The following is an 18,226-nucleotide window of genomic DNA, read 5'->3' as shown; positions in this document are numbered from 1 at the left end:
AATATTTATTGTTAATTAATAATTATTTTACACCACCAATTTCTTGCATTCAGTCACAGTGGTGATGCTCTTCTTGTCACATAATATGATAAAAATTCCACGTATTTTGAGTGGTGATTTTAATGTGAAATTTGCATCTGATGATTCGATATCATAATAAACTTTATGCGTGAAAAATTTAATCCTAACATGGATAATGATCCTGAAATGGCCACAACACTAGCTGGAATTACAATAGATGCTCTTTTTTTACATTAAATTGGAATGTATAGAGTCAAAAACACACGTTTCATATTTTATTACCATAAAGCTATAATATTAACATTAGTGTAAATGTCTAGGAAATAAATTCAAAAATTTAACTGATATTTTGGCTATAGTTTTTTTTTTTAATTTTGATCCTTTAGGTATTTTCCTTAAATTTTATTAGTACTATAAGTTTTTTTATTTTTTATTTTAGAAATTTGTCTTTTCTCTTTATCTCTCTCTCTCAGCCGTTTTACCCCTTACGATATACTTACGAGTAGAAATTTGAATGGTGGTCACTTCTATTACGTGTACTGAGTTACACGCACTCTATTTTATAAAATTATACGTTTAATTTCGTGTCCATGTTTTGTAATATATATGTTTATTTGCATCATAAACAACATGAGAACATTAGAGTTTTCTCGTTACCGAAGTTAGGTGTTTATACATCACTGGCGAGTACTGAACAGACTCGCTAACTTTTTTTTTACTTTCGCTGCGACCGCGAAGTCGCGCAAGTAGGGTGTGTCCGGGGTCGGACCGGGGCTAAGTGAGTTTGCCAGGCGGACGCGGCGCCAGCACGAGCCGCCGGCTACAGCGTCCCTGCAAGTCACCGCGCGCTGCCGGCGAGGCAGACAGCTGGGTGCGCGCGACTGGGCCGCCTGGGCGAACACTGCTCACCTCGCGAGCTTGACAGCTGGGCGCGCGCGACTCGGCCGCCTGGGACGAACGCCGCTCACCTCGCGAACTAGACAGCTGCGTGCGCGCGATTGGGCCGCCTGGGCGAACATCGCTCACATCACGAGCTTGACAGCTGCGTGCGCGCGACTCGGCCGCCTGGGACGAACATCGCTCACCTCGCGAGCTAGACACCTGGGCGCGCGCGACTCGGCCGCCTGGGCGAACGCCGCTCACCTCGCGAGCTAGACACGTCCCGGACGCTGTGCAACGGACCAGCCGCCGTCTGCGTCAGGTACTTGGCCCGAGCCGCCACACGTCACGCATCGGGCAGGCACTTCACCGTGTACTAGCTTCTTTTCGTGATTTCTGTTGATCATTGACGCAGTCACACGTAGTTGCTTCGTAATTTTTTAAAACTGGATTTGAAACATGATCCCGGTAAACTGTTAAACTAAAAAAAAACGCAGACTCATTCATGGAGCTACAGCTAAGGGAACCATGAACCTGAATTCCTAAATTTGTAAGCCTCAATTTAGGGTCCATTGCTGACTAATTACAAAAGCTTTGACAGAATAAGCATGGCGTTAATTCAGGAAAATTAGGGGGGGGGGGGGGATTCTAGAATGAGGGCTGGACCGAAATCAAAACCACCTGTTTCCGCACGTTAGTCCGATGGTTCGCCATTGCCCATTGTGTATGTTGTAGCTTTGCTCGTTTCCTTAGAAATGTAGGCCCAAAGTAGGCAGTAGAAACGCGACAACAACAATGTTAATTTTCGTTAATCTGAAGTCGTGTTCATTGGAAAAGGAAAAAAAAAGGGGGGGTTCCATTTAAACATAGATTTTTCTCACTGGAAAAAGGTGGCTGTTCAAGCTGATCGTATATATTTTATTTAGAGGGCGTTTTTAATTTTACTGTTTCGTCGCTTCAACAGGCACGCGACCTTTGAGTAAAAAAAATTAGTATATTTTTTTTACATTTAGTAATTTAAAGTAATTTTAATATACTTTGTCTATTACTGTCAAGGGATTTAAAATAACCAAGTAAAATGCCTTATGATTGGCTAACATTAATTTAGCGCAAAATACAATGTTTGCACAGATAATTTTTCAGTCAAGTTATACTCGAAATCTCCTGTCAAAGCATAGTAATTGTTTTGTCATTTATGCAAACTTGTTTTCTGAATACTACTGAATTTTACCTTCTCTATTTTTTTATTTCCTATTATTTGACAGTGATTGCGGGCACAATACTATCATCCTATACCGACTGTTTGTAAATTTCTAGGCATAAATTTAATGTGTGGCAGAGAATGCCGAAAGAAAAAATTTTTTTTAAAGAAAAAATGTCCGGAAACAGAACCCTACAGAGTTACAGCCCCAAAAAAGAGAGCGCAAATGTTAACTTCGTGTGTAACAGGGTCACTTTGGCGGCTGACAAGGGGAGAGTGAGACTTGGTGTATTTGTAATATCCTTTAGGGTGTTCGCCCCTTAATATAATAAAGCGCACTGGCCAGCCAATTCCTGCATAAAACTCTCTGGAAATTTAAGCAAAGTTTATATATTAGTTCAGTTTCATTTTGGCTAATAGCGGCGTGGCCTAGGTAGTAAAGTATTTGCTTGCTGCCCTGATGCTTGGGTTTCGATCCTCGCTAGTGTTCCTATTTTATAATGATATACAATCTTTGAATAAATCTAATGTTTACAAATGTGAATAGTTTAAATATAAATAGTTGTATTTATTGAAAAATTATTTATTATATATTATTGGATATTTAACTAAGAGCAATTATTCAATAGTTCATGTATAAAATAATGAAAGATTATAAATAAATATTCTAATGACTCTTTTCAATCAAAAATGTATTAAAAGTTTTAAAACATTTCATTCCAAAAATTGACATGAGCAATTTCGTTTCTATTGAAAAGGATAATGGGGTAACTTATATTGCTAATCCCACTATAGCATATAATTTTTCTACAGTTTGATTATTCTTATTTCTATGCAAACTCTGAACAAACGTGCCATTTTATTCTTGGATTAATGAAGTATGTTAGCTTACAGATCTACTTCAACAATGTTGTTCATGTAAACAATCATTTTTTATTAATTGTGCAAGATGCCAAAAACGTTTTGTTTCCAATGTTTTTGACGTGATAACGTCTTATAAATGGATGAACGCCGGCTGCACGCACGAAAAATTGTCACGTTCCGCCTGAGCCGAGCGTGCAAGAACCGGCCAACCACCGTGCGAGAAAATCTTCTATAATATCAAAAAGGTTAAGGCGGGCTATTTAACTAATTGTTCGTGATTATATTTAAACAAATTATTTAAATTAAATTTGCAAAAACTGTACATAATATTTGAATATTAAAAATTATGCAATTTTTCATCAATGTTTTCTTATGACGTTATCACGTAAAATTATCGTCCGTAAACCGACTTTACAGACAACCCCCTTTTTTATGATAATTATCATACAGATTCCTGTTTAAAAACAAAATACATTAATAAAATGTATGAATAAATAATATAACGTTTTAATTATTACAAGCAGTATTCATATTTGTGTACTTGTAAAGTGAATAAATAACACGGCTAATAACCCGCGTCTTCGCACGCGCCAATTAAGGTTTTGCTGATGTTTTACCATTGTGAGAAAAGTATGTGATTTATTCCGGACATTTTTACTAAAGAAATAGACACAGTATTCTGTCAGGCCTGTAAAATATTTTATTCACAACAAAACCGTTTAAGAATGATATTTTATAAAGTGGCTATACGTAAGGTTTTTTTTATTTTTAGTATAGGAAATGTATCCAACTTTTTAACTCCCGTTTTAGTTTGTTCAAGGATTTATTTTACTTTAATGAAATGAGTTAGCAGATTTGAAAAATGTAAAACACGTGCCTGTTTAATTTTAACTAAGACTATGTCATCGTTTACAAATTCATTTATTTTAGTTACAGCTATCCTTAAAATAGTTAAATAATTTCACCTTTTTACTTTAAGATGTTTAAAACAATCGCAATGTTCCTTTAAATGTAGAGTAAAGATATCAAATTTAGTATTTGTTGATACTTAGTTATGCTTAGTATTACTTTTAAAAGATCCCAAATTTTTATCTCTCTGCTTTTTTTCCACAGGGATATCTATGTGTAAATTCAGAACTACAGATTAAAAAAAATATGGCTATCTCCTTAACAAAATAAAACCAACGCATATGTAAAATCCAAAATAATTTTAATAACTTACAATTAAATTTAATTAAAATTGATCTTGCCAAACTGACTTAGTGTTTTCATAACGTTTTTTTTAAATATTATTCACCCCTATTACAACTTAAAACGTGATATTTCTGAGAACGTTGAATAAGAGTGGATAGCTTAAGTTACGTTTATTAATTATTGCCAAAATCTGAAACTACATTTGATTTAATCAGAAGATATTATTGTTTAATATTAATACCATACTTACAATCCTTCGTCCCTTAAAAAAATAAATTTTCAGCAAGTAGTTTAAAAGAGTCTGTAGATTTTGCATGCTTACACTGCTTGATTAAATTTAGGGATATGAATTTAATAATAAAGCAAAACACCGACATTTCACCATTTTTGCTGTTGAATATAGAAAAATGATACAGGTTAAAAACATGCCATTAGATTATATAATGTAAGTTATTTTTACTCATTTTCTTACCTCCAGCTTAATTGGCTTGGATAGATGATTTATGATTACTAAAACTAATCTACCCCCGTTTCAATGCCATAGGGGTAAAATTTCTAAAAATGGTAAATTCTCCCGTACGTAATGAATTATTTATTATATTCATTCATATTTTCTTACATTCAGATTTATTCGCTATGGAGATATGATTTATTTTATGATAAAACCAAATTCACTTTTTTTTCACCCACTTAAAATTTTAATTTACAAAAAAATATCGTAACTCTGTATGCTTGTTGTTCATTCTTAATTTCAACCCTTATATCTAGTAGATTGTGAAGTATGATTTTTTATTAAAATCAAAATTGCCCATTTTTAGACCCCTTAGGGGCGGATTTCTTACCAAACACAGCATTTAAGTCGTATTTAATTAGTTTTAGAGATACGATATCTTAATATAAATCAAATCTTCTTCCTTTTTACACACTTAAAAATAATTTCTGTAAGTAAAAAAATACAATATCTACGTGCAAGCTGTTCCTTCTTAGTTTCTTAACTTTGATTTTAATTGATACGGAAGTGTTCATTTTTCGTTTTAACACCATACTTAACACTTTACATCACTTAGGGATTGCATTTCACACGATGATAAAATTGTGGTTAGTGTTTTTCGTGTGTTTATTATTGGTACCCAATATTGGTCAATGTTCGACCAAACTGAAAGCCGCTCTTGCCACAAAATATCATTTTCGGGAAAGGGCTCTCTGCACAATTGCCTTTCTCGTGATGTCGGGCATTGTTGGTTTTAGTGAACATAATGTCACAATACCGACACATATATGGCAACGTTGATGTTACTGCTTTTGGAATCACGCTGACCGCTCTTGATCTATCATCAAAATCTTCCATATTTCAAAAAGAAAATTATCCAACCAGGGTTGAACATTAGCAGTTTATAAAAATTTTTGGCAATATTATTGCTTTTGGATGTGCACATTTTAATATTTCTTCAGCGGGAATTAATTTATCTCATGCAAGAAACTTGTTGCAAGTAGTTCCGATTCTTTCCAACAGACGTTGTCACGTGATGTGTTGAGTTGTATTTTTTTTATGTGGGATGCAGAATGATCTTTTACGATCGCAAGAGAAGGAAGGCTTCGCTAGACCTCAAGGGAAGGGAAATCGTTTTGCATGAATTTGTTTCTTAGCTGTTTTAAGACATAGTACTTAATAGATTCAGTAATAAATCTCTTTTAATTGAATTCCACATGATAAAAAATATTGTAAGTACTGCTCGGGTAACAGGTATTCGCCAATTAAACGAAACTCTGAATACAATTGCATGTCTCAATACGAAAAAAATAGATACAGAGATTGTTTTGCCAGAAATAAACCAGGAGCACACGAAGAAAACCAACATCATTGTTGCCTGATGCATTCAGGATCAAATGGAGAAAACCAACTAAAGTTGATGTTATTATTCATTCTAATTTAAAAAATTACTAGTCCAAAAATGTGTTATATTGTTTATAAAACATATTTATTTCTCTGGCTGGTAAATGTATCGATGGCCATGTAGTCAAAGGCATATTTTTTTTTTCAACTCAGAGCTCCGAACTGTCATGGTTTGAATCACCTAACTTCCAATTTATTTTGTATGAAATTAAATTGAATTTGTTAATAAGGGTCATAACAACACTGGTAGGTAATGTAACGTCGATTTTACTATCATGATACAGGGCGATGTTGGCACACTTTATGAACAAACAGTGGAGACCAAGATGGCTGTTATTATATCACTCGATATGGCGACCTCCAGCAGAATCAAACAAACAATTTGGTGGCTGTGACATCATCCAAGATGGTGGCCTCCAGCAGACTAAAACAAGATGACCATCGTGACATCATCCATAATGGTGGATGTGATGTCAAAATTCAATATGGCAGAATACCGTAACATAAAAAGCAACATACGTGAGTGAGGCTCTCGATTTCAATATGGCAGAATACAAGATCGTAGAATTCAAGATGGTGGCCGAGGTCAAGGGCAAGGTTAAAAGGCCAAAGGTCAATGACAAAAGTCAAGATCAAATGTAAATTTCATCCAAGATGGCTACCATGACATTAAAATTCAAGATGGTGGTCGACACCGGCACTACACCCTTAACTCTGGCGCAGAACGTGTTATATACTACTGTACACACATATGTGACATGTATGAGTGTATTTTTACACATATTTCACACACACATTACATATTTATATTATTTTTGTGGGTATTTATGTAAGGATAAAGTCTAATACTGCACTGCAGCTGTTTAAATTTGGAAGTTTAAATTAAAATAAAAAATTTCATGTACCTATATTTTTCTTGTAGAGAATTATTGAGATGTTAAAAAAATATGTTCCAACATTCTGATGTAAAAGTTTAAATTGTTACAAACTGTTAACAGGTTTAGTAACATATGATAAAATGTATTTTCAGAAATATTTCAACTAACATTTTAAAATTTTTTTTATTATCATACACTCGTCAATTATTTCAATTTTTGTTTGTTTCAGTTTTCCGTAAATAGTTATCTGACATGAACATTAAGTACATCATGACGTTCCTGTGCAGCATCAAGGTGACTGTGGCGCAAGATGGAGACATGCCGAGGTCGCCTTGTCCGTCGGTCTTCGACTACGAGCAAGAGGACAATGGAGACTGGTCAGGGCGCATCAATGTTGTAATACTTCCATCGTACCAGATGCCTCTGAAGCTCTCGGTGGAAGTCACTGTTGCAGCGTACATAAGAGGCGTAAGTGTTTTCATTCTTTTCCGTTTGTCTCTTTGCTCTAATAATGAGGTAATAGGTACCCTATTTTTTTATGTTTTTATATCATGATTTTAAATGAATTTACAATAAAATTATTTTACAATTTTAAAAATAGTTTAATTTAAATTTTTGAGGGACTTAAGGACCAATTTCTAATTCAATCCTAGTCAGAAAACTAACCCCTTTAAGCTGAAATGTGAAATGTTACGGTTACTAACATATTTATAGCTTTCACTTACCCATTTGATGCAAAATTAGGTACTCACTATATAACTACCTTAATTACTAAATTCAATACAGTTTTCGAATACATCAAATTTAATGTGGAAAACATTGTTGTTCCCTATTTCTTACGTGGTTTTTAATGTATCAGGATTAAACGGCATGATTGAAGCAAACTTGCTTACAAGACCTACCTACTTACAGTACTTGATGTAAAAATGGAATTATTTAATGTGGTAATATATATGGTCGCTTATACTAAAACAGAGGCTCCACCTAATTTTTCCTTGAGTTTTCCACTTTTTTATACCAATCCTTACACAGCGTGTTATTGTAAAATTAAATGTAACGTTGAACACACGACATTGTGTTTGAAATCAATTGAATTATGGAGATTAAAAATATTAATTTAACAATTATTTGGACATTAACAGTTATCAATAGTTCCATGTTATCGTAGGCGCGACTTTTTTTAAATCTTTGAAAAAATATAGTTATTTATTAAAACACTTAATTTTATTTATAATTTGTACTATGGCCACTAATAATTTTTTTCTGATATTTACTACACTTTTGTTACATGACAATGTAATTAATATTAACATTTAATTACATCGAAAATATATAGTCAAGAAACGTTTTAAATTATATTTTGCTATTCGATTTTCATGACCTCACACTCAAAGAGACGTTAAAATCAGTACAAAAATTGTTTCCCCAGATTTATAGTTACCTACAACGTTTATTCTTTGTTTTCAGTTTTAATGGAATATATTGGGTATCAAGTTCACAGAAAACCCTCTATAAACACATATGCAATTAAGCTGATGGTGTAAGAATGAAGGCTGTAAAGTATAAAATAATTGTGAAGTCGAGGACAGACTGTGAAGGAATGAAGGCTTAGTGACCAGAGCCATAGGTCTGCATTTTTGTATTCTGGCATTTGGAAACCACGTACTAAACCTTAACCTATAACTTGGGCCTTAAATTAGACACCTTGTCTGAAATTTGACACCGCAAATGCACTTAAATTCAAAACTTAAAAAAAAATGATCTGGCCCTTATTACTAATAATGGCAATACGTATGTTTCCACTGACACTGTGACGTCTCGGCAGCAATATTGTTTGATATATTGGTCACCATATTGGATTACCTTGTAGCGTCATAGTGTGTCTTTATCATCTTGTATATTATGCTATATGCTAAATCGCAGCACTTGTGTCAATCTCCAGATCGTCTGACACCTAACTGGTCGCCAGACTAAACATTTTTTAAAAACCGCTCAAGACATTAGGAGAAAATTTCAAAAATCTTAAAAATATCAATCTTTTTGTAAATTTACCAAATAGATCAATTTTGACACTTCGTTCATTGGTAGATGTGACCTCAATAGTAACAGCTATGGAAAATTCAGCATGTGCAGTTTTTCTAGCAGTAGATACTTCGATACTTACAGTACTAGCAACATCTCGGCATCTATTGCACCATCATCTGTGGCTGAAAGAGATGCATTTACACATCCTAATGCATCATGCAGATAGTATCATACCATATCCTACCATATCCTAATATATCGATCGTATTCTACCATATCCTATCGTATCCTGCAAATCATATCCTATTGTCTCCTTTCATTCATAACCAAAAATATCTTTCATATCATACTAATTTCATTCTACCATATCCTAGCATGTCCTACCAATTGTATCCTACCATATCCTATCATATCCTGTCAAACGTATCCTTTTATATTCTATCGATATTATCATATCCTGTCGATCGTATCCTACAATATATTATCGTATCCTACCATATCCTATGGTATCCTACCGATTGTATCCTACCATATCCTATCCTATCCTGTCAATTGTATACGAACATATCCCATCAATCTTATCTTATAGTATCCTGTCAACCATATCCTACCATATCGTTCTTATCGTGCTGTATCCTTCGTATCCTACCATATCCTTCGTATACTGCCATGCTCATTAGAATCCTGCCGATCATATCCTATCGTATCCTATCGTATCCTGCCTATCGTATCCTACCGACCTTATCCTATCGTATCCTGGCGATTGTATCCTACTATATATTATTTTATCCTATCGTATACTACCATATCCTATCTTATCCTACCATATATTATTTATCCTATTGTATCCTACCATATCCTATCATATCCAGTTAATCAATTCCTATCGTATCCTATCGTATCCTACCGAGTTGAATGTATGTCTAAATGTGCGTCCTTTCTGTTAAAAGTGCGAAGTCAAGTCTGTAGTTAGGACTGAATATGTAATGGTTCAGCACCTCTTGGTCTTATAGTAAGTGTAAAACATATTTCAGGGAAGCTTGGTTCTATAGTAAGAGTAAAACATGCTTCGTTAGTTGGTCTATGTGGTTTTAAAAGGTTATATACGTACTGTAGGTCTGGCAGTTCGACGGTTCTTGTCTTGTATGCTATAAATAGGTCATTGCTTGTTTGAAATATATGACAAAAGGTCTTAAGTTTCGCAGATGCTTGGCATATATACCTGATATTGGACATGGCCTGGTTGAAATGTATGCCAAGTATCGCTCGTATCCTACCATATCCTATCGTATCCTGTCGATGGTGTCCCACCGTATCCTGTCGTACCCTTTCGTATACTGTCAAGAGCATCGTGGCTCGGATATGCTTGGTCTATACATCTTGCTTGAAAAGAATGTCATGTATCGAAAAAGAGTACCTCATGGTTCGAAGAAACTTGTATTTGCTTTTAGTTGTCACTCTAGTAATCATAAGGTGTACCACATACGGCCTCCATGGTAGGCATAGTGATATTGTGTAACATATTTATTTAGTCTGAAAGTTGTCTTGCATATGTAGTCATGTTTCGTCGTGAAGATGATTAGTAAACTCGACGAAAGGTAATGGGAAAAAAATTAAATAATTATTTTAAGCTTTAATTACCCTTAGCTTTGACAAAGGATCGAACCAAGGACGAAAACTGATCGAATTAACAAATGCATTAATAAGTAATTTTTTTAATGATTTCTAGAATATTTTCCGAATTTATAGGTTAATAATTAGATATATTCGATATGGCGGTCATTATAACACCAGCGGCTCTGATGTCAGTATTTAAGCCACTTTTAGAAATGTTCACCAAAATTAATTTCATGAATATTTTTAAGCTAAATATATCTTATTTTCCTCGACCAAGGACTGAAACAGGGACTGAAGTCGATCGAATCAATCTTTATATTAATAAGAGAATTTGTGGATGATTTTAACAACTTTCCGTATATTTAGGTTTATAATTACATATTTTCAATACGGCGGCCAATATGGCAGATGAGATGGCGGATGCTAAGACAGCTGACGATCTGGTGATTGACACTACTGCACTCTAGCAGTAAATTTAAACCAATATGGAGGCAGCGAACTCTAGTACACAAAAATAAGATGGCAAATTAAAAATGGCCAACATTTCATTATACTGGTTGGTTTTAGTATATGCCTTGTAATTAGTTATGCAAGGTCAGTTTGCTAGCAACCTCCATAGATGAAGGACCCGTCACAATTTCTTTTTGCTCCCATCATGTTCGAACTTAGGACTCCAAGCTTCATGATGTTAAGTAGGTTTTTTAATAAAATGTATTAATTGTGTAATTAAATATTCTTTAAGAATTTTACTTTTTTCAATTTTTTTGTATAGTAATTACATATTTTCAATATGGCGACATGTCATAATTCAAGACGGTGAAATTCAAAATGTGGGAATGTTATAGCATTTAAGATCGAGATCGTGATGTCATAATCTAAAATGGTGAAATCCATTATGGCGGAAATTTTTAGAAAACAAAATGGCAGACGTGACGCCATAATCCAATATGGTGGCCGAGTCAGGGTCGAGGTCAAAGATCTCCTCCAGTGGCTTACTGGCAGCTGGTAAATAAAAAATTAAGCCTCTTTGGGGGCAATTAATGCTATTAAAGACAAAAACACAATGAGGGGTTTAGAATTTTGAAATTTTTATTTTTTTGGAAAATTTCCAATCGAAAGTGGAAATTTTTATTTTTCAGATTTTTTTGAGATTTTTTGGTGGAATATTTTCCTAAAAACTGGAAATTTAGAGTAAGTTTGGCGAATTTTGAGTTAATTTTGGAAAACGTTTGAAAAATGTTAAGGTCAAGGTTAACCAAGATGGCCGCCGTGACGTTACAATCCAATATGGCAGACAACCGGCACCAGCACCTTCCACCAGCACCAATAGCAGGACCGACTTGTGTATACTACTGAAAGAAAAATATTTCATTGAAATAATTGGAGGTAGTTGCACGCCACAAAATTAAGCTGAAAATAAAGGTGTTACTCCCAATTATTTCGAAGAAATGATTTTGCTACATCAACTGAATTCGTGGTGGTTGTAGAACATTATTCAATTAAACATAATCCAGCTGCTCATGGTTCGCTCTTAGATAACGTATCTATTGATAACAATAAAATAATTTTCAGCCCCAACATCAAATACGTGCATCCGCATTGGGAAGCACATGATACCACATGTCGTACAGAGGTTTTCAACTCAATTTGTCGTCATGAACTTGCAGCTGAAGTTTGTCGGACGAATTTAGACTCAACATGTGTGTGTGTGTGCTTATTTGTTAAAGAGAGTTATAAAAATTATATGTATATATATAGTGTCTTAAAATATATAAGTATAACAAACCTAAAATGGCTAATCGTTAGAGGGTAATATATATGTAATATTTTGTACAAAAAATTATTTAAAACTGGTTTCATACTAATACTACCATCACGTCTGTCCAAAAAAATTCGCTACAAGGTATAATTTTCTTGCTGTGTTTTAGACGAGGCTTGGGTGGTACCTATTATACATTATCTAGTAGTATGTTTAAAAAAGAAACGAAGTAGCCGCATTATCTGGAAATTAGTAGAATGCTTTATAAATATTTTTTTTTCGAATTTATTTTTTTGAAAGATATAGGCTAACTAAATCTTGGATGATTTTGTATCATAAATTTATTTCACTGTGTTCCCAACTTTTGGACCAGGTGGATTACAACTGCGGTCAAAGTTAAGCACTAGAGCTTATCGTTAATATGTCATTTGACATTTACCACAATGTTTTCACATGTCAATGTGTCCATGTTCATTCGTGGCGCGCTGGAGGGAGAGAAGTCGAGGATGGACCTGCCTGTTTGGGAAAAGTTGAGCAAGTGATACCTGGAAGGTTTTATTGTTAAGCTGTGAAGGCGGTAGTTCGGATGTGAAAGCGAGAAAGGTTTGATCCGACTCCAGTTCACCTTGAGAACACCCACATTTAAAAAAAAAGCGGTGTTCTGTTAGTAACAGGAACTGTAAGACTTCAAACAGTGAACGGTTACATCACACACGATGTATTAAACAAAGACAACAAACTTGTCTTAAATCAAGATTTTGGCTAGTGGAATGAAATCTTAAAGTGATAAACTATAATAATCGTATGGGTTTACTAATCTCAACCAAATCATGCGCACCATAATAATCAACAGTTTTTGTAGGACACACAAGTGTCTGGCCACTACAGGAACTTAAAGTTCGCGTAGTATTAAACATTTTTTTCTGTATCAAAAATCTCGATAATAATATCGGTTTCTAACTGCATTAAACTAAACCTAAACGTTGAATGAAGCTTTTACCCCAGCAAAGCTGGCTATTTTGAATAAATTCAAATGCAGTTTTCGGGCAGGAATTTTTTTTTTAAATTTTTTTTTTTTACGAGGGTACGGATATTCTGCAGTGGTCTCTTCCGGAACTAGAGAAGTATACAAAAAGAATCCTTCTTTCCTTTCAGTAAAGATTTTATCGATGTTTAAATAAACAGGCATATTTTTCAGAATCTTCTTCTCAAACTCGTACTACGTGTATTTTCAAACTTGAGCTTTACAAAACGAACTGTTAGAGTGAAGTCATGCAAACAAATGCTAGGCGTGCTTGAGTCAGCCATGTCGTTGGTTCCGAATTACACCGGAAGCTCTTTACTGGACTTAACCGGACAAGGAAGAACTAAGACAAAGTGCTGAATTGCTCGAAATTGGGGATAAGTATATTAATCCAGTTCATGTATGTGGCGGTACATCTTGAGTTCGTTTGTGGTTTGTATTGCGGTTTAAGGTGAACACTTCATAAATGAGTACAAATTCTGTATAACTCAGAATAATCTAAGATACATAACAACTCTGTAAAAAAATGTGTCGTTTTACACCGATGTAGGGGGCAGCCGTATCTCCACCGATGGATGTGTATATTTACTTCTATATTTGCCAGTAAATTCTAACCCACACACATCTGATTTAAGACACCAGTTTTGTTGTAAAATAACACCAAAAAACATTGGTGTAAATTGACCCATCACTGACAGGTAAATTAACCACGTAGCTTTTAAATCACAAATAAAACGTGTGCTTAGTTTCATGCAGTTTGAACGCCCGTTACCCCGTTCCTCATTTACATGACAGTGTTTCAAGCATAGGAAGTGTCGACAGGTGACAGGACACGCCTAGTGTAACCTTCGGGCCATGTAATTTAGGCGGTGTGCCAGTCGATGCGAAAGAGAAAAGTGCAGCAATCAACCGGTGTGTGCCGTCAGACCAGCCGGGGTAGTATGCATACAGACACGATCAGAACCCACGAGTAGGTCCGGAAGAGGCCATGCTGCAAGTTGACAGCAGTGCATGGCCTCTGCATAACGCCCGAACGTGGCATAGTGCGACACCTAGAGGAGACGACAATACGACGGTAGACACACCGGGTAGCAAGCGAGCAGCTTCAGTAGAGACAGCGAGTAGACCTGGGGGCTATCAGCTGGGTACCCAAGTCGTCGACGAGTCCCAGGCAAGGGGACGAGTGGTTTGCTGGTCGCTGCAGCGAGCCGGTAGACACACCGGGTAGCAAGCGAGCAGCTTCAGTAGAGACAGCGAGTAGACCTGGGGGCTATCAGCTGGGTACCCAAGTCGTCGACGAGTCCCAGGCAAGGGGACGAGTGGTTTGCTGGTCGCTGCAGCGAGCCGGTAGACACACCGGGTAGCAAGCGAGCAGCTTCAGTAGAGACAGCGAGTAGACCTGGGGGCTATCAGCTGGGTACCCAAGTCGTCGACGAGTCCCAGGCAAGGGGACGAGTGGTTTGCTGGTCGCTGCAGCGAGCCGGTAGACACACCGGGTAGCAAGCGAGCAGCTTCGGTGGAGACAGCGAGTAGACCTGGGGGCTATCAGCTGGGTACCCAAGTCGTCAACGAGCCCCAGGCAAGGGGACGAGTGGTTTGCTGGTCGCTGCAGCGAGCCGGTAGACACACCGGGTAGCAAGCGAGCAGCTTGGGTGGAGACAGCGAGTAGACCTGGGGGCTATCAGCTGGGTACCCAAGTCGTCGACGAGCCCCAGCCAAGGGGACGAGTGGTTTGCTGGTCGCTGCAGCGAGCCGGTAGACACACCGGGTAGCAAGCGAGCAGCTTCAGTGGAGACAGCGAGTAGACCTGGGGGCTATCAGCTGGGTACCCAAGTCGTCGACGAGTCCCAGCCAAGGGGACGAGTGGTTTGCTAGTCGCTGCAGCGAGCCGGTAGACACACCGGGTAGCAAGCGAGCAGCTTCAGTAGAGACAGCGAGTAGACCTGGGGGCTATCAGCTGGGTACCCAAGTCGTCGACGAGTCCCAGCCAAGGGGACGAGTGGTTTGCTAGTCGCTGCAGCGAGCCGGTAGACACACCGGGTAGCAAGCGAGCAGCTTCAGTGGAGACAGCGAGTAGACCTGGGGGCTATCAGCTGGGTACCCAAGTCGTCGACGAGTCCCAGGCAAGGGGACGAGTGGTTTGCTGGTCGCTGCAGCGAGCCGGTAGACACACCGGGTAGCAAGCGAGCAGCTTCGGTGGAGACAGCGAGTAGACCTGGGGGCTATCAGCTGGGTACCCAAGTCGTCGACGAGCCCCAGGCAAGGGGACGAGTGGTTTGCTGGTCGCTGCAGCGAGCCGGTAGACACACCGGGTAGCAAGCGAGCAGCTTGGGTGGAGACAGCGAGTAGACCTGGGGGCTATCAGCTGGGTACCCAAGTCGTCGACGAGCCCCAGGCAAGGGGACGAGTGGTTTGCTGGTCGCTGCAGCGAGCCGGTAGACACACCGGGTAGCAAGCGAGCAGCTTCTGTGGAGACAGCGAGTAGACCTGGGGGCTATCAGCTGGGTACCCAAGTCGTCGACGAGTCCCAGCCAAGGGGACGAGTGGTTTGCTGGTCGCTGCAGCGAGCCGGTAGACACACCGGGTAGCAAGCGAGCAGCTTGGGTGGAGACAGCGAGTAGACCTGGGGGCTATCAGCTGGGTACCCAAGTCGTCGACGAGCCCCAGGCAAGGGGACGAGTGGTTTGCTGGTCGCTGCAGCGAGCCGGTAGACACACCGGGTAGCAAGCGAGCAGCTTGGGTGGAGACAGCGAGTAGACCTGGGGGCTATCAGCTGGGTACCCAAGTCGTCGACGAGCCCCAGGCAAGGGGACGAGTGGTTTGCTGGTCGCTGCAGCGAGCCGGTAGACACACCGGGTAGCAAGCGAGCAGCTTCTGTGGAGACAGCGAGTAGACCTGGGGGCTATCAGCTGGGTACCCAAGTCGTCGACGAGTCCCAGCCAAGGGGACGAGTGGTTTGCTAGTCGCTGCAGCGAGCCGGTAGACACACCGGGTAGCAAGCGAGCAGCTTCAGTGGAGACAGCGAGTAGACCTGGGGGCTATCAGCTGGGTACCCAAGTCGTCGACGAGCCCCAGCCAAGGGGACGAGTGGTTTGCTGGTCGCTGCAGCGAGCCGGTAGACACACCGGGTAGCAAGCGAGCAGCTTCTGTGGAGACAGCGAGTAGACCTGGGGGCTATCAGCTGGGTACCCAAGTCGTCGACGAGCCCCAGGCAAGGGGACGAGTGGTTTGCTGGTCGCTGCAGCGAGCCGGTAGACACACCGGGTAGCAAGCGAGCAGCTTCGGTGGAGACAGCGAGTAGACCTGGGGGCTATCAGCTGGGTACCCAAGTCGTCGACGAGTCCCAGGCAAGGGGACGAGTGGTTAGCTGGTCGCTGCAGCGAGCCGGCAGAAGAATGAGCGAGTAACGGACTTTAGCGGGAGCGAGTGAGCGGGCGAGTGCCAGGGTGGCTGCCGGCTTCCAGTGCACACAGTCCCGACGAGCCAGCTACAAAATATATTATAAAAATATATATAAATATTACTATAAAAATATTATATGTAAATGTTTGTAATTTTCTTTTGATATTGTATTTGAATTTTTCACAGGATTACGCGGGTAAGGTGATTCTAAAGGGTAATAAGGATGCAATTGCTCAGAAGATATTCAGGGGTGAATCCGTTCCTATAAGCTACAAAGTGTTATTTCCAATACCATTCCCTTTACCTCTGGTCAAGAGGATCTCCCTAAATCAAGAAGTACTGTGTACTGGACCCGAAGGTGAGTTACAATATTTAATATTAAGACATACTTCAGTGTTTTAAATATGACTATATGACAAAAAACATGCTACGGGATAGGGTTTTGTTTAACTAATAACAAATTCCAATAAATACATGTTTCAGGTGAACAAGTAAATTTTTATTATAAAAATAATTTTTTATGGCAATAAAATTGATTTAAATACTCTTACCGAGATATAAAACGACTGATACTTTCAATTTTATAATATGTATACTGGAAAAAAAATTAAAGTAAACTATAATATGTAAGCCTTAGTTTTTATCAAGGCAGTATAAATTCTGTATTGACCTGAAATTTCACAACAGATTTTACTGGTTCAAATATATCAGAATAGTTTTTTGTTTGGCATTTTTCTAGACTGACAACAACACACTTAACAATATTTATTTCCCTATGTTATAAGTAATTCAAGCAGTTTTCATTTGTTTCTGTAAGAAATTATTTCTCTCAATATAGTGTAATTCTATGGTCTTTTGTCTAATGTTTCTTTGTGAGTTTAGATTTTATTTATTAACAACATAGTCTGCTTACTGATTACTATATATTGTGTGGATTTTACTTTGTTAGATGCATAGCAGTGATTAAGATATTAAATCCAAAAGAACATGCAGAGGAAGCCATCATCTTATAGTAGTATTTCTACATCGGCAAGTACAGAATTAGAGAAAATTAGCCAGTAGATATTTTCCACTTTTAAGTAGCTGCAAATGTCCAAGCTGCGAAATAAAAATTATTTATCGTTAAACTTAAGAGTGAATTTTTTTAAACTATAACAAACAATTTAAATAACCACACATAAACACACACCTACACACACACACACACACACACACACCTACACACACACACACTTGTACAAAGCTCATAAAAATAAGGATCACGTCAACTTCTCATTCCACTTTTGCAATATTTTGTTGTTTGTTGAGATATTTTATAACAGCCGTCCCGAAAGACGAACGTGACATTTGTTGGCTAACTGGCCTCCAAGCGCGCGCTGCAGCTACAGAGAAAGATTTAGGGCCGGTATTATGACCTCCGGCTAAATCTTCAGGTTAGCTAGCCTTCGGGTTAGGCTAGCCTCCGGTT

The 18,226-nt window shown here is 38.3% G+C and overlaps 1 protein-coding gene across 3 annotated transcripts in view; it reads left to right on the top strand.

Moving 5' to 3' along the window:
• Window positions 1-843: 843 nt before the first annotated feature.
• Window positions 844-18,226, top strand: part of LOC134528817 (serine protease gd-like) — a 33,266-nt gene continuing 15,883 nt past the window's right edge. The window contains exons 1-3 of one of the 3 annotated variants that reach the window (XM_063362479.1): window positions 844-1,222; window positions 7,161-7,399; window positions 16,945-17,116. In XM_063362479.1, coding sequence (XP_063218549.1) covers window positions 7,184-7,399; window positions 16,945-17,116 — 388 coding nt within the window. In that variant the 5' untranslated portion in view covers window positions 844-1,222; window positions 7,161-7,183. Of the gene's footprint in view, window positions 1,223-7,160; window positions 7,400-16,944; window positions 17,117-18,226 lie in introns of those variants that run through there. The other 2 variants (XM_063362481.1, XM_063362480.1) reach the window with 2 other exon arrangements.

Source organism: Bacillus rossius, chromosome 2 (genome assembly GCF_032445375.1).
Source record: "Bacillus rossius redtenbacheri isolate Brsri chromosome 2, Brsri_v3, whole genome shotgun sequence".
NCBI lineage: Eukaryota > Metazoa > Arthropoda > Insecta > Phasmatodea > Bacillidae > Bacillus > Bacillus rossius.
This window is presented reverse-complemented; position numbering and strand designations above follow the sequence as displayed.